At 44.0% G+C, this 24782-nt stretch overlaps 2 protein-coding genes and 1 pseudogene across 3 annotated transcripts; 2 read left to right on the forward strand and 1 right to left on the reverse strand.

The window, feature by feature from the left end:
* Window positions 1-800: 800 nt before the first annotated feature.
* LOC120062352 (dnaJ homolog subfamily C member 14-like) lies at window positions 801-10102 on the forward strand. Of its 2 annotated transcripts, none has more exons than XM_039012261.1 (7): window positions 801-1067; window positions 1689-3268; window positions 3593-3699; window positions 4053-4172; window positions 4505-4665; window positions 5846-5951; window positions 7623-10102. In XM_039012261.1, exons 2-7 carry the CDS (start codon window positions 1961-1963, stop codon window positions 7942-7944), a joined length of 2124 nt encoding a protein of 707 aa, XP_038868189.1. In that variant the 5' UTR covers window positions 801-1067; window positions 1689-1960; the 3' UTR covers window positions 7945-10102. The 2 variants fall into 2 exon arrangements, with proteins under 2 accessions (XP_038868189.1, XP_038868198.1); XM_039012270.1 differs by having other exon boundaries at window positions 1057-1113.
* Window positions 10103-11413: 1311 nt separating this feature from the next.
* Window positions 11414-17429, reverse strand: LOC120062361 (inositol polyphosphate 1-phosphatase-like). Its single transcript, XM_039012283.1, has 6 exons — window positions 17141-17429; window positions 15682-15899; window positions 15466-15526; window positions 15064-15270; window positions 14669-14837; window positions 11414-12125 (listed from the first exon to the last, which is right to left on the reverse strand). Exons 2-6 carry the CDS (start codon window positions 15883-15885, stop codon window positions 11597-11599), a joined length of 1170 nt encoding a protein of 389 aa, XP_038868211.1. The 5' UTR covers window positions 15886-15899; window positions 17141-17429; the 3' UTR covers window positions 11414-11596.
* Window positions 17430-23726: 6297 nt separating this feature from the next.
* Window positions 23727-24754, forward strand: LOC120021393 (annotated as a pseudogene).
* The last annotated feature ends 28 nt before the right edge of the window (window positions 24755-24782 follow it).

A 24782-nucleotide genomic window follows, 5' to 3' on the forward strand; every position in this document is an offset into this window, starting at 1 on the left:
AATTAAACTGAAGCTAGGTATCCCAAATCATGTTTACTGCTCATGCAGGCGAGCAAGCACACGGGCATCTGTGTGACGTCACACATCAAGAGTCACAATCACCTATCCTCCCGACGCAACTCATGAATATTAATCAAATCTGTCAAGTGATTGGTTGAGCCTTCTTGGGTGCGTGACATCACTCTCATTTCTCTCATCCTTATGATATTTTTGCACTTCTTAAAATATATGCTCATTAGGAGTCAATGCATATTATAGGGATCAGCTATGTTTATTTTACTGTTATACAATGTACAGAAATTTGTGTATGGTGCAATGTGTATGTCCAATATGAAATTAGCAGTGACGATGCTGGGGGTGTAAACTCTGTGGAGTTGCTCCTGAGTAGAATGGGACACAACGTACAGGGTTTGGCCGGTGTAGGCCGTCATTGTAAATAATAAATAATTATTATTATTATTACCCAATATCTGTGGGGCTTCTCATGGCAAAATTATTTAGCTGAGTCTATCTTTAACACTATTGTCAATGTAACATTATTTGCTTTAAGGAACTATTTGAATTTTTATTGTTTTGTTCGATTGTTAAACTAAATTCTAAGTCTGTTAACATTTCCAAATAAAATGTTACGAATTTCGACTAGTGTATTATTTTTTACCATCGTCACTGGCTGACTTTTATTTTGAAGGGAAATGGCCGAGGTCACGGCACGTCCTTATTTCTTGCTAGGTCTTGCTTATTCTTTCTCGCGTCTCAGTAGTGGTTTATGTGAGGTGTCTGCTGCCCTCGGAAGTGAAAAATAGTAAGACAAACAGCAAGGACAGCGTTAGCCAAGAACAAGATAATAAAAAATAGATCATATCTGCATAAGCAGAACGAAAACACTCTCCTAATACAGAATAAAAATAATTCCATACACAATGCAATAACTACATTTTCTTTCTACGACAAGCATTTCTGTTTGCCATATTTGGTCAATTTGAGGAGCAAAGCTACAGGGCTCGAGTTAACCACTTCGAAAGGAAGACTACATTTTATCATCTTCCCTTCCTTTACGGAAGAGAAAAGTGAGTTGCTCTTGCTGTCATCTTTCCCAATGTTATTTCAGTCAGTGTAAGCATTAAAATAGCTCAAATAATATGATCAATAATCCGCCGTTAAGATTATTTAAATTGCATTAGCTACAGTAGCTAGTTAGCTAAACACGAGCAACTAATAATGTTAGCTAGCTGTTAGTCTTGAGACAGTTGGTCATTTTGCTCGCGACGTTGGCGACATAGCTAATTTGCTAGAACCGAAGATTGCCCCCATTATTCTCTGATATATTCCATCCCAGTCAGTTATTGTTTTAGAAATTAATTATATTTTTAGCTAGTGCAACTACTGACAACCAGATAGCTTTAGAGTTTGGTTTATCTTTTCAAAATGTCGGCGCTGTGAAGCAGCTCGTTGAGTGCTGCGGTCATGCAGCGTGCTATGGAGAATATTGATCAAGGCACACTACAGTAGAAAACAGAATTGATAATAACATGTCATTACTTGGACAATAACAATGATACATGCAGATACTCCATATCCCATTTAATGTCATTTCTTTGTGAGCCTTGCCTTTAGATTATACCCTTTGTTCTAGTGCAAATAAAGTGAAAGTGTTACGGCTGATGTTTAAACTTGCTTTCTTTTTACAGGCAATAACCAGATACAAGATGAGGCCAGTCGTGCCCAAGGATTGTAATGATTGATCCTTGATCCAATGCCTTCAAAGTTTCTGCATTGGATAGGCTACCGTGGACAATGGCGCCTGCCATTCCAGTATTATTCAGCCGTCCTTATCTGACTCTTCAGCCCTGCTGAAGTGTAGTGTCAGAGAAGGTGCGGTCAGTGAGAATGGGTCAAGGTCCCTACCTGCCGTGAGATTGGATACTTTTTTTGGCACTTTAATCAAGAGACAGGGCTGAAGATGGAGAAAGGGGTGGCTGAGAGCGAGATGGAGGAAGAGACATGGACTGTAGAGGCAGCTGAGGAGAGCCCTGAAGAGCTGCCCTCAGGTGTTCCTACCCTCTTGTCTTCCACCTCCATGTCTGACCAGTGGGAAGTCAGAGGAGATGAGGAAACTCATCAACCAGTTCCCAAAGAGGACATGACAGACTATCTCAAAGCTACCCCTCAGGATATCCCGACTCCAATCAACCAGGACTCAGGAGAAGCAGAGTATTGTGGGATTGCAGAGGCCAAAGAGGATGAAGTCTCTCTGAAACAGGAAGGGGCGGAGCATGTGGTCAGAGAAGGAAATGAGGAGACTGAGGGTGGAGATGAAGACGAGAATGGAGGAGGAGGCCGAAACGAAGTCGGGAGGGAGCCTGGCATGAACGGGGAGTCGGGATGGAAGAGCTCAGGGGCCGGAGGGAGGAAAGGCCGGTTCCGGAACAGCGGAGGAGGAGTGGTGGCAGCCTCCGAGCAGAATACCCAGGCTACATCATCATCATCCTACCTCCCTAAAGGGTCCCTGTCATCGGGCGGTGGGAGGCACAAGCAGGCCCGGAGGCGCAACCACCACCACCACCAGGGCCGGGGCCGGCGGCAGACAGGCACCCAGCTTACCTTGGCCTTCAGGGAGCTGCTGTCAGAGTCGCTCAGCCCCTGGTGCATCTCCTGTATCCACATGGTGGTGGAGCTCATTGTCTCTGTGACCCACCGCTGCGGGGTGGCCGTGGAAGGCGCAGGGATAGCCCTCTATGACCTCGGCTCACAGCTGCTCAACAAGGTCACAGACGTGCCGGGGATGAAGGCGGACGCCCGGCGCGTGCTGGAGAGGGTGAGTTGTGCTGGAACGGTCCTGGTGGATAAGAGCATCCGGTCGGTGGAGTGGGTCTGGCAGGCCTCCCTGACCTGCTTCGGACTCCTCTGTGCTGTGGTGCTGCTGGGTTCCCAGTGGGCCCAGTTCACGCTCGTCCGGCTGGGCGGGGAGAGGGGCCAGCGGTGGTGGACAGCCGTGCAGGACTCCAAGGTCTGGAGGAGGGTGGCCTCGCTGCTGCAGAGGATCAGCAGCTGGTTCAGGAGGAGGAGAGGCACCACCACCCAGGTGCCCCCTTTCACCCCAGATTCTCCCGGTGGAGCAGTTAGGTACCAGCCTGGGCAGGAGCTGGAGAGACTGCTGGCGCTGGCTCAGGTCCCTGAAGAGGAGCTGGACCCTTTTATAGTGTTGGGGGTGGAGGCCCACGCAACTGAAGCTGAGCTAAAAAGGGCCTACAGACAGTTGGCTGTCCAGGTGAGTGTAAATGAGATGGGCATGACATTTTATGAGTACAGGTGAATGATAAAAATTAGTGGAACTGATCAACTGGCGAGTGTGTAGCCATTATCGTCAAATAATTTAAGCTTTGCCTGTCAGAACACAAGCCAAAGCATTTTTGCCCTTAGCTCTGCATGGCTGTATGCATCTTTGTTGTCTTATATCCACAATATAAAATGTAATCAGAAAATGACTAAAAGTAGCCAACCTGTTGAGCCTTCCTTAGTTGCTCTAGCTCTTGCATGTTATCTGCACTGCACCTTACATCTGTCCATCTTTCTCCTTTCCTTCCTCTCTCAGATCCATCCAGACAAGAACAAGCACCCGCGCGCTGGGGAGGCCTTTAAGGTGCTCAGGGCTGCCTGGGACATCGTCAGTAACCCAGAGACACGGAGGGAATACGAGCTGTGAGTAGAAGACACACAAACTACTTGGCCAGTACTTAAACCAAATGCCAGAAACTATGATAAAATGACTGCACCTTCAAGAAAAAACATCTGTTAGATCTCAGGCCTCTCACAATAGGTAATGCGTCCTCATCTGAATTTCCTATCTGTGGTCCTTAGCATGGTATAGTCAATCTAAAGGCCTGTGAGATGTTTGGTTTAGTTCCTCAGTAACAGGATACATAGAAAATACATGCTGTGAGTAGATTACTTAATTCAAATGCAAGAAACCGTGATCGAATGACTGCACTGAAGGCTGATGGAATGTTTTGTGTAGTTGATATGGCGTTGAATTGTTTGCCTGGTCCTCTCAGGAAGCGCATGGCGCAGACGGAACTCTCCAAGTCGATGAATGAGTTCCTCACCAAACTGCAGGATGACCTGAAGGAAGCTATGAACACCATGATGTGTACGAAGTGTGAGGGTAAACACAGGTACGTCACTCAGACTGAATTAATATCTGTGATATCTAGAAAAAATATCATACATTTTACAACCAACACCCTGCAGACTTTTGTGAAAGTGAGGGATTGGAATAGTAATATCATTTACGTACACTGCAGTCTTGTCATTTACAGTATATACCTAAATGAATATGGTGACTACTCCCAATCACTCAAATTGTATTTATACATTTAGCTTGCTATGAAATCTTTATTACAGAAAGAAAACACAAGCATAGGCCAGACACAAAGAGCATCCCATTCTGCATGGTTTAGTTTACGTTGCGGACTCCTCCCTCCCTGATTACTCCCTGTGTGTGCAGGAGGTTTGAGATGGACCGGGAGCCTGCTGAGGCGCGGTTCTGTGCAGAGTGTAACAGACGCCACAGCGCCGAGGAGGGAGACCTGTGGGCCGAGTCCAGCCTGCTAGGCCTACGCATCACCTACTTCGCCTGCATGGATGGCAAGGTCTACGACATCACAGGTACTGAATTGATTATGGCTGTGTTCACGAGCGTCAAAACTGTAATGCATTGTGGGTCAATTTTGACTGACTGCTCTACAAATAATAATGAGTAGTTATTTATAATGCAAGGTGATTTGTAGATCAGTAAGTCTGCAATCGCTAACTGCAATGCGGTCGATGTCGAACAAGCCAATTGCTTTGACAAGCCGTGTAATGACACCCACATGGATAGTTAGGCTCTCATCGATGCTAATGCCATACCCTTTTATGTATTGACTTAAAGATGCAATATGCAGAAATCGCTCCGGCATTTCCTGGTTGCAAACATTTTAATAGTGTGGCTAATTTCAGTTTATGAGACAAAATAAGCAAGTATAGTGTAGAGAAAGAAACATTGTATCATCTAAACTGTGAAATATATTTTCAGTAATAGTTGAAGAAGTTATGTGCCAGACCATGCCCGCGTGAATGTTTATTGGTCAGTAGTGGCCATGTTGTTTGAGTTGCTAGACTGGAGAAACATACTTTGTGAGAGCTTGGTGATTGGTCATTCGGTGGCAGAAGAGTAGCGTCTTAAGTGTTTTTCACAAAATTCAAAATGGCGGAAAATCCATCATGGTGGACCTTATGGGTCCTTGAGGCAAATTTGTTCCTTGTGAGGGGAGGGACCTAAGTACCAAATGTCAGGAGTCTAGGACACACAGTAAAGGGGTGTGACCTTTAAAAGTTTGCATTTTCAATTGCTTGTTATAGTGCCACCGTGTAGCCATTTGGAATGGCATCGCATGAATGGGTGTGGCGCTTGGCCCTTTACCATCTTGCAAAGTTGCACCCTCCTGGGCCTTACATCTCACAAGAATTTGCATTTTCACCAAATCGCCAGAAGGAGAAAAATAATAAACGGCAACAAATACAATAGGGGTTTCACCCAGCTTCGCTGCTTGAACCTCTAACAAGCCAACTGACAGGCTCAAAAGCTCTACAACTAAATTCAATTCTAAGCTACCAAATAATGTTAGGTTTCAAGTTTTTATTGTCACGTGCACAAGTACAGTGAAATGCTTTTTCTTGCAAGCGCGTTCCCGACAATGCAGTAATAAAGACACCTAAAGTCAGACAGACTGTTTCTCCTCCTAGCCGCTTGCTTCAGTATTGTCACATTGATTAATTTGTCACCTTCTCCGCTCTCACCTTTCAGAGTGGGCCGGCTGCCAGAGGATAGGCATCTCTCCAGACACACACCGCGTGCCCTATCACATCTCCTTCGGCTCCAAGAACAACAGTAGCTCCACGCAGCGCCACAGGTTGGTCCCAGGGCACTGAGGGTTGCGTTCCAATAATCTCATCTTCCTCCTGAAGTCTGCACTCTTTAACTACTTCACACAAATGTAAAAGCATTGGATTGGTGTAGGCATGGGCTAGAAAAGTGGTCCCCAGCCAAATACATTATCACAGCATATTGGCTATATTCCTGGCCTGCCAGTATTGTTCTTCTCAGACCATATTATATATCAAAACTCAAGCTTTGATAACAAAATAGATCAGTTGGTGTAGCACTTGCGATGCACAGCTGAGCATATATGTAAATAATTTGCTAATAATTATCAATTTTATTTTACTGGACTGATGGTACCTGCATCTGATGTTTGTGCTTTCAAGACAACTGGGAACTCTGAAAAAAGAGGTCAAAGATGCCCGAGTTTCCGTTTCGTTCAAAACTATTTTTCCCAGTCGGATCTCGTTTTTCCAGAGTTCGCGGTTGTCTTGAACACACTGAAGGCAGAAGTCTGAGATTCCCCAGTTCCCAGTTGTTTTGAACATGGCATTAGTCTAAGCGGAGGGAGGGAGAGTGCAGCAGAGGGACTGCCTCTCATGGTCCCTGCTCTCTCAATTCCTTTCCTCCGGTGAGACTGACCAGAGAGGGGACACAGTCTTCCTCCTGATGGTGAAACTCGACTCGCACCGCATCTGCCTCAGGCACAAATTCATGTTGTTCCTTTGACCAGAGAAAGTGAAATACTCTTCGATATTAAAATAGACACGATGAGCTGCTAATAATAATAAAAACGCAGGGCTTTCGATACACTTGGCTACTCATTCATTGCAGCTGCAGCGCCAGGGGAAGTAGAGAGAAGAGCGTTTTGTAATAGTGTTTAATAAAAAGGGTTGACAGTGCTGAATAAAATATAGACATGAACTCACTCATAAGAAAAGCAGCTCTTTGCTGTATTCTTTGACAGCCTCTCTCTGGTCATGGTTTGTGGACGCTGTAGGTATGCACAGTGATTTGAGCTGTCTGATTGGCCAGCACAGTAGGCGTACTCGATTTAGCCACAGATCTTTGTCTTTTCAGACAAATTAAATGGTTAAAAATGAGAACACTTTGCCTACCCGGTGAGCAGAGCTTCTGAATAAAGTGCACCTATCGCCAACAGCGCAACACAATTTTTTTTAATAAAAAGGATTTCGCCTTTAATCGTTGGCTTTTCTACAGAAATGTTTGATGATCGACTAGGAATGCCTTGAAGATCAACTAGTCGATTGCAATTGACCGGTTGGTGACCACTGGGCTGAAGGGAGTTTCCATATACCAGTCATTTTCTTTCAAATCCATTAAGGGAAGTGAACAAGTGCATGCTTCGGGAGAAAGGAGAGATTATTGGGACTCAACCGAGGTGTTATGTGATCGACCGCTCTAAATGAGCACAAGCTGTGGTCAGTGCAGTTGCTTGTGCAACTATCTCATTGTCACTTGCTTCAGGGTTAAATATAGGCTAGATTAAAATAGAATGAATGTAATAGAATGAAAGGCCACCCAAGGCTCTGATGAAGCCTGTTTGTCCCGTGAATAAAACTCAGATCTATGTAGACGGTGAGTGCTGCTATTACTTTATTTTCCTGGAGTCACCTGTTGAAGTGTCCTGAGGTAAAGAATGTTTTTAGAATTAATGTTACTCTGCTCCCATGCTTTCCAGGACACCTCCAGGCCCAGAGCACCCTCCTCCAGGCCCGACCAACCCCGCTGACCTGCAGGACTTCTTCAACCGCATCTTCCAAGGGGGACCTCCCCCCGACATGGCTGCCAACGGGGGTTTCTTCCCCTCAGGACCGCCCCCCCACCAACCCTCTGGTGCTGGACCGGGACCTAGTGGACCTTTCTCCCCTCCTCCACCACAGACTGGCTTCTTCATGCCTCCGGGAGGGCCCCGGCCGGAGCCCAGTGAGACGTGGGCCGATAGCGGAGGCAAGCCTCCTCCCCGCAGGAGGAGGAAGGTCCGCAAGCCCTTCCAGAGGTGAGAGCGGCCATTGTTGTGACGTGTCATCGTAGCAACACAGGGACACTCAACACACGGCCATGTCTGTCGACGAGCCTGGACCTCCCCCTACTGTACATAAGTTGAAGGATCAGTCAAACTCAGGAAGATTCACACGGGTCAGGGGCTGCCTCATGTATCAAAAGACTGACAATACAGAGGCCATGAGCCAGAGGTTTGAGCCTGGACCATGTAGAAGAAGACGGAACTAACTCAGAGTTTAAGTATATTTGGGGTTAGGAGGTGACAGTCTTTTTGCTTCTCCCCCTCACATTGTTTTTTTTGTCGTTTTTTTTCTTGTGAAACAGCTGTAGCCATGCCACTGATATCACAAGCCTATTGCTAACAATGCAAACACATTTCCTTAGGTCTTACTTCCCTGCACAATCCTGCATCATTACATGCCATTGGATGCTTATGTTCTTGACACGTTTGTAATAATTTTTTTAAACAAAAAGGGTCACCTATTCTTGCTTCAGGTCTTGGTGCAGACTGTGAAACTGTGTGTGTGAGAGGGGACAGGGCTGGAAGAAGCCAATCAGAATTTATGAATTGCTGGATCGGACGGCTCAAGCTACATCCTGGAAGAAGACGGTGTCCAGAGAGAGGGCTGGTCTGCCCGTTACGGCTTTGACACACCCATCCTTCCGCCCGTTGCCTTCTTTGATGAATTGTTATCTGGTTAGATTATCATTTGAGCAACTGATTTTCTGCAATTTTTATTACTTTTAATGAAGTTAGAGTGAACGTTTGCATAGTTGTGACATTTGTCACTATTGGAAAGTAAGTTGGTGAGTGAAAGTTGTCTCTCTGCCAAATGTAGATATCAACTCTGTCTAGAGTACAGTGAATACTTTAATCTGTCAACAAATTGAATCCCACGTAGAAGCACTATGATAAGGCGTCAGACTTAAGCAGGTTCACATTAAAATCAAGACTGTTATATTGTGAGAGTCAAGGACCTAGGCTATTTACTGCTTTCAGTCCCTAAGTATTGGTGTTATTGTCTGGACGGCATCCTATGGATCAAGAAAAAGCTAGTTTCAGCTCCTAATTGCATCTTAGCACCCTTTAAAGATTGGAGGTGACTAAGTTTCCATTGAGAACACAATGACTGTGCAGTGTAAAAGATTAGTTATCAGAGGCTACTCTTTGACATTTACTTTCCAACAGTTTAAAGGTTGATTGAAAGACAGGGGAGCTGAATGTCAACAGTAACAGTTCTATTACCACCACATTTTATTTCAAAGAAAAGCTACCACTGCCTTTGCTTTCACCCCACGCTCAGACAATATACTCCAGATTGAAGAGAGATAGAGCGCACAGAATTCAGATCTCTAACAATATGTCTCTACTCATTATGGCAAATCATTGTGTTTTTCCTGTGGAGATGGCGTATTGGAAATAAATGTGGTAAAAGTTTGTCTAATTCCTCTTAAATGTTGAGGTCTGGGGCAATATGAATCAAGCTTCTCAGAGTAGGCGTGCTGATCTCGGATCAGTCCTGTCCATGAAAAGGCTAAACTGTCCATGAAAAGGCTAAACTGATCCTAGATCAGTGCTGCTACTCTGAGATGCTTAATGAATATGGGCCCTGGTATCAGTTCCATTAGCCTCTTGTTGGTTGTACCTTTGATTTGTGTCATTCTGTGGATGTTGGGAGATTAAGTGGTACCTAGGGTCCCTTGTTGCACATGTTTATTTGCTCTCTTTAAAGTGAAAAAAGTTGAATGCAATTGTCCACTTAATTGGAGGTATTATAGGAGGTTTAATTTAATCTCAGTTTTAGGCTGAATTGCTTGCGCTGTCAATTATGTTTTAGATACCCTAGTTGACTTGAGAATGTATGGCTTAAGTAGCAGCCTAAAACGGCAAGTCAACTAACGGCTCCCAGCGTGGAAGAGCCAACATCCCAGATTAATTTTAGTTTTTCCCATGATATTTTTAAACAGTATATGCAAAAAAAAAAGATTGCAAAAAATCTGACAATCGGGGTTAAATGTGCATTTTTTAAAATTTGTTCTGTGGTAGGAAAGTGTGAGTTTGCTGGCAAGAGTTTATTGCAATTGTGAAACATCACTGTTCAGTTGATTTTAGCTTTTTTCTGGATTTCATAGTAAAGTTGATTTCCTACAGACGGATGAATGGACTTTCATTGCTTGTTTTGTGAATTACGTGGATTGAATTGTGTCTTAAAGTCACAAGACAGGAGAGTGCTGTGTCATTCCAATGGAGCAGAAACCAGGGGACCTGCTAATGGCCCTTCTGGAGCACACTCATTCATTTAGAATTTACACTAGATCCCACCTATCTTTATACACAAGTGGTGTGGTCCACAACACCACTTGCTGGTCCTTTAGGATGGCTCTGTTTTTCTGATGGACGACCATAGAGACAGCAACATTTAGGGCTGGATTCAATCCGTATCACCGAAGTTCAGCGCTATAGTGCGCTTGAAATTGAAAGGTTATTACCGATTGAGCCGACATATGCAGCGTTTACCGTGAATGCAGTCTCCGCTAATGCGGGAACATTGCCTTTAAATGTAAATTGGTGTACAACGTGGCTCTTCAGCACTATGGAATGAATCCAGCTCTTCGTAATGACTACACATTTGGACAGCATCACACTAGCCTCCGGGGTGTGTCAATGAAGTGGCGATGGTGGAAAATAATCTCCACAGGTTGACTTCTATTGAACAAACCTGATCCCATAACAGAGCAAAACCCTTGTGAACCTCATGACCCGGTTTACCCGTTTTCTACATTTGCTCCAGAAAGCCACCGGGCATCGCTACGTGACAGTTCTTCCCCATTCCTTAAAAGGGGTTTAATCCTTCATTTACAGTAAACCAACAATTAAACGGCAACTCATGTCTTTTTCCTCTTCTGACCTGACTTATCCTAAGTCATACAGCTAGCGCTATGGAAACAGTGTAGAACACACCTCTCTTCCATAAAAGGCCTTTTATGGGCCGCTGCAGATTCCACGAAGCCAGCTTATTTGAGTCTTCTCCGCTATCGCCTCACACACCATTAGTGCTTCTGTCAAAAGGGAGACACTTGGGATATTTACTAAACGCCTCCCTGTCCCACTACTTCACAATTTCAACTAAGTCATCAAGAGATTCTCTGGTAGGACCAGCAGAGATCCTTAACGAGTGTTATTTCCATTAGCCATATTTCGGTATGATAGACAAAAAGCATGTTTCATCTGTGCAGTGTGTGCTACTGTTTCATGAACCATGCCTGTTCCCATTCTTACCTGTATCTTTCAATTCTGATTATCTTGCTTTGGAATATAAGTGGGATACTTAAACAGCACTCAGGTCTTCCCTGAAGTTTGATTTGCCACCAACACACTTCTTGACAATGAGAGAACCAGTAACTGTAAAGAGACCTTCCATTTAGGTATAGCTTAATTGTTTACAAAACACCTTTAAACATACCAACTACTGTAGTTAGTTTAATATGTTTATATTCCTTCATTTACATTTGCAAATATATAGCTGTTAAAAATAACTTGGACAGCATAGTCGATAGAAAAACACCACTGACCCTCCAAAAATAGAATATTAAGCAGCACGACCCTATAAGCAATAATACTTGTGCCCACCATCATCAGCTACTCTTCCTTTAAAACTTGCCCTTCAGTTCCCCAATAACCCTATGGAGAATTTGACAGTTGAGATAGGCCACCAGTCCCCCCTGGTTGGCCCAGTGGTCTGCCCCAGTGCTCTCTGTGTGGGGTTGGTGGTAGGTCAGTTCCCCCTGGTCCTGGTGCCCCCCCTGACAGTGGCTGGAGCCAGAGGAGTGGAGGCACTCTTTAAGGTCCACCATCCCCCCACCCAGTGCACGGAGCAGGGCATGGGGGCCGCAGGAGTCCCACTTGAAGGTGCTGCCCTCTGAGAGGACGTAGACGTCAGCCAGGCCCAGGATCACACACAGGATCTTGTATCCAGCCCCTGACGCGTACATCAGCCTGTCAGGCCCGCACAGAGGGGCCAAAGCCTCTTTCACTGCCTGCTTCTCACTGGAGCTCATCACCACTGAGAGCCCTGGTCCTCCTGCTGCTGTCGTCTCTGCAGGTCTGTCTTTAGGTCTGAGCACCGAGCAGGCTTTGACGCTCCCACACGACACACCCCAGAAATGCTTCCCCTTCCAGCTGCAACAAATATGTACATCACATCAAACATGTTATTGACAAAGGCGGCTTTGTTGGTGAGAACTGAGCATTATTGAGTATGTTATTTCTGTGTCAGACTGGTTTAATTATAATTCAATTCAGTAAGTGGATTGAAAATCGTCATTGAAAATAAAAACGTTCCAATAATTTAATTGGTAACAATGAGTTATTTGAATCAACTGAACTGAAATAGCATTGACCATAACCCAGGGGCCTCATAACAATTTAGTAAATTTCACACTAAATATCTGCGTGCAACATTTCTGAAAAGACTAAGTCAAAACATATTGAGATTTATAAACTTGCCGCATGCCATACTTGCACATATTTCCCATTATAATTCAGACTTGTCGTAAACTGTGCGCATCGTGAACAAGCATTATAATTCCGCCTGGGAAAAGCACATCATTTAGCTTTTATGGTGACAATAACCCCCTTATTTTCTGTTTTGATTTGGAGCTTTTAAAATTAGGCCACAGCAGTTTCTAAAAGATAGAGCCATGGCAAATTAGATCAACTGTTCTCAGAGGTGATGCTACATTTCCCCCCCAGTGATTTTGATGTAGCAAAGGAAAGGAGTGACTATGTCTGAAATAAAAAAAACAGACAAATTGTTGTGGAGTTTGCAGAACATTTTATTTAACAATGTTTTGCAATTACTTTTCCCCCTGACCTAAATATGATGCGCTTCCCGCGAATTCTGAAACATTGTCGATGCCCACTTCAAACATTTGAAATCACAAGGTGAACTGTCAATTCTACTGTTATGTTTTCATTTTAACCGCGCTCCGGATCGGATCATATGGAGCAAAATATTTGAAATACCTTATTTACTACTGTGAATTAGGTCAGATTAAATGAGAGACGGGACGAATTGTATCCTAATTTGTTGAATAGGCTTCTTTGGGAATTTGAAACCATCACAGTCAGAAAAGTTCAGGAATTTATTCTGAAATTATCAGGAAATAGATTCCTATTACTATATATTTTTTAGATTGCAAAAATAAAATAAATAGATCTTCGCTATTCTCATTAACGACAAATGATTGAATATTGTTATATTTTCCAGTTGTTGGGGTTTTATGAATAAGCTAGTCATCATATCCCCCATTTGCCTGCTTGCAATACAATAGTTCAACCACCAAAAATTGTGTGCACTCAGTCTAAAGTTTGCAGGAAATTAAGCACATTCTCACATCAAGGAACATTTTTATAAATACCTACTTTTGTGTTAAAACTGGCGAATGCACGTTTTGGGGTATATTTTGTACATACGCAGCATTTATAAATGAGGCCCCTGGTGTCAGAACTGATTGCTGTTCTGGTTCTATAGCAGGGATCTCCAACCTTTTCTAGCATGAGAGCTACTTTAAAAAAAAATGTAACCTGTTGTGAGCTACATTTTTTTTTTTTTGTGCTTTCAAATAGGCACATTCTTCTCTTCTCTACCATGCAACTCATCCCTGGTTACTGTACCTAATAAAATAATGGTTGATAAACAGTATTCGGCATGACAGGCCCCATGAAATTCAATTCAGTTCTCTCTGTTTTATTTTTCCTGGTTTGGGATTTAAAAAAACGTTTTTAGACTCTCAATATTACAATTATTCATAGAGCATCAACGAAAATGGATGTCCATATCAATGCTTAAATCACATCAGAACACCATTTCTGGAAGATTTAAAAAAGGAATACATTTAGATTTTAGTGTAATTCCCCTTTAATTGCACATCTAGCAAAAGAGGAATGTGTCAATGTAGCAATGTTTCTGCTGTTAGGCCTACTGTCATGGCGGAGTTTCCAAAACAATGGCCACCCAATTGATACAAACAATTATCATTTATAATTCTGTCAGGTAGGCCGGGCACATGCTCGCTGACACGGTCGCCAGTTGTACAGTGTTTCCTCCGACACATTGGTGCGGCTGGCTTCAGGGTTAAGCAAACAGTGTGTCAAGAAGCAGTGCGGCTTGGCAGGGTTGTGTTTCGGAGGACGCATGGCTCTCGACCTTAGCCTCTCCCGAGTCCGTACGGGAGTTGCAGCGATGGGACAAGACTGTAACTACCAATTGGATATCATGAAATTGGGGAGAAAAAGGGGTATAAAAAATAACAATAGTTCTGTAGGTAAGCCTACTTTGCGGTTAACATTTAATTGAGATGATTTTTGGGGAAAGTATTTCTGTCTACCCACAAAACGGTTATCATTAGCTTTGCTAACTGGCTACATATGGAGTGATTGACAAATGCACATACCATACAGACAGACAGGGCCATATTGCTGGAAATGAATTTGCAGGTATTGTGTTACGTTTGGCTTTTTAAGCCAATAGTGGCTAACCACAGTTGGGATAACGTCAATGTGGCTTTGATTTGATAGTAGCAGGGAGCTTTATGTTTATGACATTGCGATGGAAGGATGCATGTACTTTTAGAATTGATTGGCGAGTTACTCATAGGTGGGCTGCGAGCTACTGGTAACTTGTGATCTACCTGTTGGAGACCCCTGTTCTAGAGTCTCACCCTGTTGGGTCTTTGTGGTTGAAGGGCTGGTTGATGACCCCCATGACGGGTTCCCCAGTAGCGCGGAGGTAAACCCCGATCAGGACCAGGGCACACTGCAGACCTGACGGACAGAGATGCCCCTCCACCGCCGCCTCCTCACGACCTTCAATGTATTGGCTGGTGGCATCTGAACAACAACCAAACCGATAGGAACAACGTACATACAATGCCATGCTTATAACAGTGTTAAAGGACAAGGAAAAATCTCTCCCATGGTGTTGGCGTAGTAATTACACCATACAATACAAGTGGATCTGCTCACTGCTAAACATTATCCATAATTTCCATTCATGTATGTCCACGGGGATACAACAAATCTTGTTTTTAAATAGTGACTCTAGGCCAGGTGTTACCGATGGGGTCGATCCAGATGCCTAGGTCAGAGGGGCTGAGGGGTATGTGGAGGTCGTCTGTCCCCGTGTCAGTGAGTGTGAGCTTAGCGTCCTGGTGGATGGCACGCGCCAGGAGAGTCGCCGCCGTCTGGTCCCCATCCAGCACTGTGGCCAGCAGGGCTGCGGTCTCCTTCTCCGTCCCACACACTGTGACTATCACACTCTCCCCTGGGACGCACGCATGAATGCACACACAGTCAACAGGTCGTCAACAGGTCTAGTGTTATTAAAAAGTACATGTTGCATTGTATAGGTTGCTCTTATACCCATGTTATAACACTGTTATTAGTCATGTACCTGCATTGTATTAACATATTGTTACATAGTAATAAGTGTTACTGAACTGTGGGTGTTATTACTAACCTAGTCCATTCTCAAACTTGTTAGACTCCTCTCCTTGTATATGGTCAATCATTTCAGGAAACTAAGGTAAAACGAGTAGAGGGTTAAGATTGCCAAAAACATTTGATTATACTAGAGAGGGATATGCCACAAATCCCCCAGAGGCTTGCCTGGAAATATTTCAAACATGAAAAAATCCTCATCATGATAACATGAGAAGTGTTTTGGTTCTTGTACCTGAGCTCCAACATCATGGCGGATCATCTCTTGGATCACAACATCAGCCAGCGTCTTGAAGTCCTGGACAAACTTCTTGTTCTTATCCACTCCAGTCTTCTCCTGGACCAGCAGCTGGAAGAGAGGGGCTTCTTTCCTGCACACACGGGCCACGTTGGCCGCCTTCTCTGCCACACGCAGCAGCAGCTTCAGCAGATCAGCCATACTTGACACCTGACCTGAGAGATAGAGAGAGACACAGAGAGATGGCCAACACCTTTAATACCCGTGTAGGCTAGCAGGGCCTTAAATAGTACCTTCGATATGGGGTCAGAGATAGTGATTTGTTTCCTCCAGCAAATTGTGCTGTGAGTGGCTGATCTAAGGGGTTACAAAATGTCCTTGTGACCCTCCAGATAAAAGTGACAATGATTAGCCACAGCCTTGTAGGCCATAGCTTCTCTCAATGGGGAAAGGATCTTGAAGATGTCAAAGACAAACTCTGTAGAGGTTGTAAAGAAGCAATTAACTGGATTACCTGGGGAGGTCTGCTCTGATATTGATAGTTCATGAATGTATGTGGCCTGCCTCTGAGTGCATGCCTAATTATAGCCTCTGTAATAATGAAACTAGGACATCTCTACGTAAGTGAGAGCAAAGAAAAAGAATGACCCCCATTCAATAGCCTGTTTTATAAAACCATGCACTCTCTATCCACATGCAAATAAGTCCAGTAGCCTAAAACTGATATTTCTGTTTGCTCCTTCTTGTCAAAGTGAAAAGTATGGCACTTATGGAATTTGGGCAAGTTGAGTCAGCTGTGTGGTTGCCCCATTGGACAGGTGTTTTACTCTGGTTATGGTACTGCAAACACATAATGTTTTAAGACAAAATATTAACATTAAAATATCATATTGTAATTCTGTAAGAGTTAAACTGATTACAGTCTTCTTCAAATATGACAAGAGTTCACTATCAAGAATAGGCAACTGACACAGGGGAAACAATATTTTCATGTCACTTCGATACAGAAGTTACTTTTTCGTAGCAGGTTAGGAGAATTGACGTAGCAGGTTAGGAGACTGCTGTTAAGGTTAGGAAAAGGGTTAGGGGAAATGCTTTCCTAACCTGCTATGTAAATAAATCACTTTTTATCGAAGTGGCGTGAAAAGTGTGTGTCCCATTGACACAGAGAACAGTGACACAGAACAGGAAAGCAAGCACGACCAGGCATATAAATGCTTAATCATTTAAATTCAAATATTGCGATCAATCCATCCAGAATATAGGGTACTCTACGTGCGCATATTTCACGCCTTTGTAGTTGATTACAGTAGAGAAAAAACATAACCCACTCGCCACTTGAGTAGGCTATTTGAGCAACATGGACCTAGAAATGAAGTTAACATGTTTATATAAACAAGCTATCAACAGTGAACGCTACCTTATATAAAAACATTGCAATTTATTTTACTCTTACCGGGAAATGTTCTGGCTGATTCGTATTAGGGTATTTTCTCGTCTAGCGCCCTTCAAAGCTGACCTGTCACGATCCAATCTGCTTAATGTTTCCTGTGTCAATCCAGGCTAAGGATGTTTCTGAATGGGCGTAATGCCGTGTGCTAGTCTACAGTCGGCTACAATAAAACAAATAGGCTACGGGCGACAATTCAATCTCGGGATATAATTTCCCTACTCCAGGAACGTAGTTTCCTGTTCTTGTTTGATTACGTCGGTGCGGATGTTTTTGCGTATCGGAAGGGCGGACGGAGGTGATTTTCCACTGAGCTCGCGAAGGCTTTTCCATCGCAGCCGACGTGGGCGGAGGTTAGAATAATGTAGTACTGTAGCCTGCCTACTAGTGTGTAAAGTTGTATGATCTTGCTGCAATATGTCTACACGTGCTACGTTGGTTTAGCTACAATGTGACTACTTGAACTGCACCAGTTCTAGACCTAGACCCTACGTCCTATTAAGTATGCCTATGAATTATTTTCAATTAAAAACGATTCTACATCCCTCAATACATTTCTCTTTACATAGAAAGGTGAACGGAGAAGACAGCTATGCAACACAGCATTTAAAGTGTTGAATAAAAGCCTATTCTTCTTCCCATCGGCACATCAATTATATATACTCAATCCAAGGCAGATGTGACCTAAACAACTCTAATCCTATGTGCATTTGTCATTTGATATGAACACAACAGTAAGAGAATCCCAGTAAGTGACGCAATTGAAGAGGAAATGGCTTTAGTGGCGCCCTATTGCCTCTATTACCACCAGAAGCATCCATTATCATACTGCATACATCAATCATTACTGTAGCAGGCCTGCATGGAGAATAGCAAGCTATTCCCTTTACAGTGCAATACTTTTGACCAGGGCCTATATGACCAAAGGCCATAAAAGTAGTGCACTATAAAGAAAATGGGGTGTCGTTTGGGATATAACCACTGTCTGGCTGACTGATAGGAGCTTTCATGGGATTGATCAATACAGTTTAGCTGTTCAGAGCACTGAGAGACAGGGCTGAAAAACACAGCCACTGCACAATGACTTATTCCCTACAGTGCCTTCAGAAAAAATATTCACACCCCATGACTTCTTCCACATTTTGTTTTGTTACAAAGTGGGATTAAAATTGATTTCATTGTAAAAAATAATTGTCAACGATCTACACCAAATACTGTGTAATGTTAAATTGGAAGAAAAATTATAACAGTTGTAAAACATTTTTGAAAAATTAACATACCTTTGGCAGCGATTACAGCTGTGAGTATTTTTAGGTAAGTCTCTAAGAGCTTTCCACACCTGGATTGTGCAACATTTGTGTCACGCCCTGACCATAGTTTGCGTTGTATGTTTCTATGTTTTGTTTGGTCAGGGTGTGATATGAGTGGGCATTCTGTGTTGTATGTCTAGTTTGTCTGTTTCTATGTGTTTGGCCTGATATGGTTCTCAATCAGAGGCAGGTGTTAGTCGTTGTCTCTGATTGGGAGCCATATTTAGGTAGCCTGTTTTGTCTTTGTGGGTTGTGGGTGATTGTTCCTGTTACTGTGTTCACGTTACGGGACTGTTTCGTCTTCGTTCATTTTGTCGGTTTATTGTTTTGTTCGTTGTTTAAGTATTCTATTCAAATGGATAATCATCACGCTGCATTTTGGTCCTCCTCTCTTTCGCCCGACGAAGAACGTTACAGAATCACCCACCACCAAAGGACCAAGCAGCGTGGTAACGGGCAGCAGCAGCAGCAGCGGCCAAAATATCGAGAGGAATGGACATGGGAGGACATTCTAGACTGCAAGGGATGTTACACATGGGAGGAGATTCTGGCTGGAAGGGATCGCCTTCCATGGGATCAGGTGGAGGCAGCCAGGAGAACGGAGGCAGTAGGAAAAGGGAACCGGCGTTACGAAGGAACACGGCTGGCTAGGAAGCCCGAGAGGCAGCCCCAAAAATGTATTGGGGGGTCACACGGGGAGTGGAGCTAAGTCAGGTAGGAGACCTGAGCCAAATCCCCGTGCTTACCGTGGAGAGAGATGGTCCAGGCAGGCACCGTGTTATGTGGAGATACGCACGGTGTCTCCAGTACGTGTGCATAGCCCGGTGCGGTACATAGCAGCACCTCGTTTCGGCCGGGCTAGAGTGGGCATCGAGCCAGGTGCCATGAAGCCGGCTCTACGCATCTGGTCTCCAGTGCGTCTCCTCGGGCCGGGGTACATGGCACCAGCCCTACGCATGGTGTCCCCGGTTCGCCAGCACAGCCCAGTGCGGCCTATTCCACCTCGCCACACTGGCATGGCTACAGGGAGCATTCAGCCAGGTAGGGTTGGGCAGGCTCGGTGCTCGAGACCTGCAGTGCGCCTCCACGGTCCGGTCTATCCGGTGTCTCCTCCACGTACCAGGCCTCCAGTTCCAGCACCACGCACGAGACCTACAGTGCGCCTCCAGGGTCCAGTATGCCCTGTTCCTCCTCCCCGCACTCGCCCTGAGGTGTGTGTTCCCAGCCCGGTACCACCAGTTCCGGCACCACGCACCAGGCCTACAGTGCGCCTCCAGGGTCCAGTATGCCCTGTTCCTCCTCCCCGCACTCGCCCTGAGGTGCGTGTCCCCAGCCCTGTACCACCAGTTCCGGCACCACGCACCAGGCCTACAGTGTGCCTCGGCAGGCCTGAGCCGCCCTCCTGTCCAGCGCCGCCTGAGCCGCCCTCCTGTTCAGCGCCGCCTGAGCCGCCCTCCTGTCCAGCGCCGCCTGAGCCGCCCTTCTGTCCAGTGCCGCCTGAGCCGCCCTCCTGTCCTGAGCCGCCTGAGCCGCCCTCCTGTCCTGAGCCGCCTGAGCCGCCCTCCTGTCCTGAGCCGCCTGAGCCGCCCGTCTGTCCTGAGCCGCCTGATCCGCCCGTCTGTCCTGAGCCGCCCGTCTGTCCAGAGGCGCCTGAGCCGCCCGTCTGTCCAGAGGCGCCTGAGCCGCCCGTCTGTCCGGAGGCGCCTGAGCCGCCCGGAGCCACCCGTCTGTCCGGAGCCGCCCCTCAGTCCGGAGGCGCCCCTCAGTCCAGTGGGGCCCTTTATTAGGGTTCACAGTCCAAGGTCGGCGGCCAGGGTCGCCGCTCGAAAGAGGCCACTGAAGCGGGTAATGACTATGGTGGAGTGGGGTCCACGTCCCGTGCCAGAGCCGCCACCGCGGACAGATGCCCACCCAGACCCTCCCCTATAGGTTTAGGTTTTGTGGCCGGAGTCCGCACCTTGGGGGGGGGGGGGTACTGTCACGCCCTGACCATAGTTTGCGTTGTATGTTTCTATGTTTTGTTTGGTCAGGATGTGATATGAGTGGGCATTCTATGTTGTATGTCTAGTTTGTCTGTTTCTATGTGTTTGGCCTGATATGGTTCTCAATCAGAGGCAGGTGTTAGTCGTTGTGTCTGATTGGGAGCCATATTTAGGTAGCCTGTTTTGTCTTTGTGGGTTGTGGGTGATTGTTCCTGTTACTGTGTTCTTGTGTTTGTGTTCATGTTACGGGACTGTTTCGTCTTCGTTCATTTTGTCGGTTTATTGTTTTGTTCGTTGTTTAAGTATTCTATTAAAATGGATAATCATCACGCTGCATTTTGGTCCTCTCTTTCGCCCGACGAAGAACGTTACAATTTGCTCATTATTCTTTTAAAATTCTTCAAGCTCTGTCAATTTGGTTGTTGATCATTGCTAGACAACAATTTTCAGGTCTTGCCATAGATTTTCAAGTAGATTTAAGTCAAAACTGAAACTCTGCCACTCATGAACATTCACTGTCTTCTTGGTAAGCAGCTCCAGTGTTGATCTGGTCTTGTGTTTTAGGTTATTGTCCTGCTGAAAGGTGAATTAATCTCCCAGTGTCTGGTGAAAAGCAGTCTGAATCAGGTTTTCCTCTAGGATTATGCCTGTGCTTAGCTCTACCCCATTTCTTTTTTATCCTGAAAAAGTCCCCTGGCCTTAACGATTACAAGCATACCCATAACATGATGCAGTCACCACTATGCTTGAAAATATGGAGCGTTGTAGTCAGTAATGTGTTTTGGATTTGCCCCGAACATAACACTTTGTATTCAGGACAAAAAGGTAATTGCTTTGACACATTTTTTGCAGTATTGCAAAACTGGATGCAGGTTTTCAAATATGTATTATTCTGCACAGGCTTCCTCCTTTTCAATCTGTCAATTAGGTTAATATTGTGGAGTAACTACAATGTTGTTGATCCATCTTCAGTTTTCTCCTATCACAGCCATTAAACTCTGTAACTGCTTTAAAGACTCCATTGGCCTCCTGGTGAAATCCCTGAGCGGTTTCCTTCCTCTCTGGCAACTGAGTTAGGAAGGATGCCTGTATCTTTGTAGTGACTGGGTGTATTGATACACCATCCAAAGTGTAATTAATGATTTCACCATGCTCAAAAGGATATTCAATGTCTTATTTTTTTTTTTTATCTACCAATAGGTCCCCTTCTTTGCGAGGCATTGGACGACTTCCCTGGTCTTTGTGGTTGAATCTGTATTTGAAATTCACTGCTCAACTGAGGGACCTTACATGTAATTGTATGTGTGGGTTACAGAGATGAACTAGTCATTCAAAAATAAAGTTAAACATTATTATTGCACACAGAATAAGTCCATACAACTTATTATATGACTTGTTAAGCAAATGTATACTCCTGAACTTATTTAGGCTTGCCATAACAAAGGGGTTGAATACTTATTGACTCAAGACATTTCAGCTTTTCATTTGTAATTCATTTTAAAAAATGTCTAAAAACATAATTCCACTTTGACATTATGGAGTATTGTGTGTAGGCCTGTGACACAAAATCTCAATGTAATCCATTTTAAATTCAGGCTGTAACACAAAAAAAGTGGAAAAAGTCAAGGGCTGTGAATACTTTCTGAAGGAACTGTATATAGTGCACCACTTTTGACCAGAGCCCTATGGACCTAGGTCAAAAAAGTGCACTATAAAGGGAATATGATATAATTTGGGACGCAATCAAGGAGTGTCTCAGGTTTAGAGCATCAGTTTGTCATTAGCCTACCAAGCCTCACAATACAGCGAAAGACGGTTGGGTTCTGTCTTCAAATGCAGGTAATATAATAAAGCAAATAATTGACCAGTAATTGTTGCATTTGTGTGGAAATGTTTGTGTAGTTAGTTGAGGAAAATAATTTTGGTGTTGTATTGTCCCACGCCTCAAGTGTCTTTCTGTAGTTATAAATGTAATTTTGTATTTTACATCTTGTCAATCTATGGTCAGTTGATCTGAATTAGCTTTTTTTCCATTTATAAGACGATAAGGCAAACACAATGTAGACCTATTAGAGCATTGAGTTTAGCTAAGGAACGATGAGCAATATGAAAGAACGTACAATGAAATCATAGGCTATAATACAATACAGTTCTAAATATGCCTCATAAGACCGGCGATGTTACTAATCTTATAGGGAGTATCTAAGAAACTAGTAAAAAAAAGTGGTAATTCAAATACTTTCTATTTAATTCCAATTTACTTAAATAATATTGAAATATATATATATATTTGTGTATATGGGTAGCCTACAGTAATTGTATCAACCAAAACTCTGAACATACAAAGTCATTTAAAGGTCCAATGCAGCAATTTTTATCTCAATATCAAATAATTTCTGGGTAACAACTAAGTTCCTTACTGTGATTGTTTTCAATTAAATGGTCAAAAATAATCAAAAATAGCAAAGAGCAAATCTCAAGCAAGAATTTAGCTAGGACTGTCTGGGAGTGGTCTGAGTTGGGAGTGGAAAACTGAAAACTAGCTGTTATTGGCAGAGAGGTTTGGAACGCTCTTTCTTATTGGTCTATTAACTAATGTCACCAGGCAGGCCAAAACTCCATCCCACCAAAACAGGTAGAAATTTCAGGCAGTCTTTTCAAACAGCTCTTACACTAAAAGTGCATTGTCATCATTTTCACAATTTCACTTTTTTATTTCAACCTCTTAGTGTTCACTTCAATCACTGTAGATTAAGGGGTTGAGACAGGTTAAAGAAGGATTTTTAAGCCTTGAGACAATTGATACATGGATTGTGCATATGTGCCATTTGAGGGTGAATGGGCAAGGCAAAAGATTTAAGTGCCTTTGAACGGGGTATGGTAGTAGGTGCAAAGCACACCGGTTTGAGTGTGTCAAGAACTGCAACGCGGTTGGGTTTTTCACGCTCAACAGTTTCCCGTATCAAGAATGGTCAACCACCCAAAGGATATGCAGGCAACTTGACACAACTGCGGGAAGCATTGGAGTCAACATGGGGAATGCTTTCGACACTTTGTAGAGTCCATGCCCTGACGAATTGAGGCTGTTCTGAGAGCACAAGGGGGTGCAACTCAATATTAGGAAGGTGTTCCTAATGTTTTGTACTGTATAAAACACAGAAAAATCACATTTTTGACTGCACTGGGCCTTTTAAACATAGATTTGAAAGGTGATTTATGCTTGCTGTGTCTGTTCTGTGCCTGGAATGTTCTATATGTAATTATATGGTTCTGTGTTCCTGACAGAGAACTGAGCAGAGCATGTCAGAGCTAGAGAGTGCCATGATCGCCATCATCCATGTGTTCCATAAATACTCGGGCCACAAGTGCAAGCTGAAGAAGGCAGAGCTCAAAGATCTATCAATAACGAGATGAGTCACTTCATAATTGTGAGGCACTCTCTGGTTGTATCCCAAATGGAACCCTACCCTCTTAGGAAAAAAGGTGCTATCTAGAACCTAAAATAATTATTTGACTGTCACCATCTAGGTCTAGGATAGCCCTTTGAAGAACCCTTTTTGGTTCCAGGGTATAAATGACCCTTTTGGGTTCCATGTAGAACCCTTTCCACTGAGGGTTCTACATGGAACCCAAAAGGGTTCTTTCTAACTGGAACCAAAAAGGGTTCTCATATGGGGACAGCCGAATAACCTTTTTTCTAAGAGTGTATTCCCTATATAGTGCACTACTTTTGACCAGAGTCGTACAGGCCCTGGACAAGTGTAGTGCACTATAATAGGGAATAGGATGCCATTTGGGACAGCTCCTATGTCTGTCCTCTGAGTATATTACTACATATGACAACACCCTCTATCATTTAAATTCAGCTGGAGTGTGTCATCATGGCGTTATACCACTGGCCTACATCCAATTAGAAAAAGAGGAATCGTTTTTTAGCCTTCTGTAGGAATTAAAAAATGATACAATAATGAATTATATTAAACTGCTGATTGAAATGATTTAGATGAGTATTCTATGATTATTAGATTATTACACCTTACTTAAAGCCTGCAGGTGAATGCTTTATTACTTGTTATAAGCATGTATGGGCCTATAGGACATTGTTAACTCAATACCCTGACACAAGTTCTAATCAGACACAGATTACTCTTCACAGTTGACTGTTCTTGTCTCTTAAGAATATCCAAGAGAAAGAGACTCTGGATGAGCTGTTTGCAGACCTGGACCAGAACGGAGACCTGGAGATCGACTTCCAAGAGTTTATCGCTCTGATCGCCATGATGACGTCAACGTGCCATGATCTCTTCAGCACGGATCACCGCCGTTAGTGACACAATGTAAAGGGGAAGACTTGAG

This window comes from Salvelinus namaycush, chromosome 2 (genome assembly GCF_016432855.1).
Source record: "Salvelinus namaycush isolate Seneca chromosome 2, SaNama_1.0, whole genome shotgun sequence".
NCBI classification, from domain to species: Eukaryota; Metazoa; Chordata; class Actinopteri; order Salmoniformes; family Salmonidae; genus Salvelinus; species Salvelinus namaycush.

Coding starts and splice junctions, on each gene's coding strand:
- LOC120062352 (XM_039012261.1), top strand. CDS start 1,961: ATGGAGAAAGGGGTGGCTGAGAGCGAGATGGAGGAAGAGACATGGACT. Junction 3,269..3,592: donor ACAGACAGTTGGCTGTCCAG/GTGAGTGTAAAT, acceptor TTCCTCTCTCAG/ATCCATCCAGACAAGAACAA. Junction 3,700..4,052: donor ACACGGAGGGAATACGAGCT/GTGAGTAGAAGA, acceptor TGGTCCTCTCAG/GAAGCGCATGGCGCAGACGG.
- LOC120062361 (XM_039012283.1), bottom strand. CDS start 15,885: ATGGCTGATCTGCTGAAGCTGCTGCTGCGTGTGGCAGAGAAGGCGGCC. Junction 14,838..15,063: donor CATCTGGATCGACCCCATCG/GTAACACCTGGC, acceptor GTTGTTGTTCAG/ATGCCACCAGCCAATACATT. Junction 12,126..14,668: donor AACCACAAAGACCCAACAGG/GTGAGACTCTAG, acceptor TATTTGTTGCAG/CTGGAAGGGGAAGCATTTCT.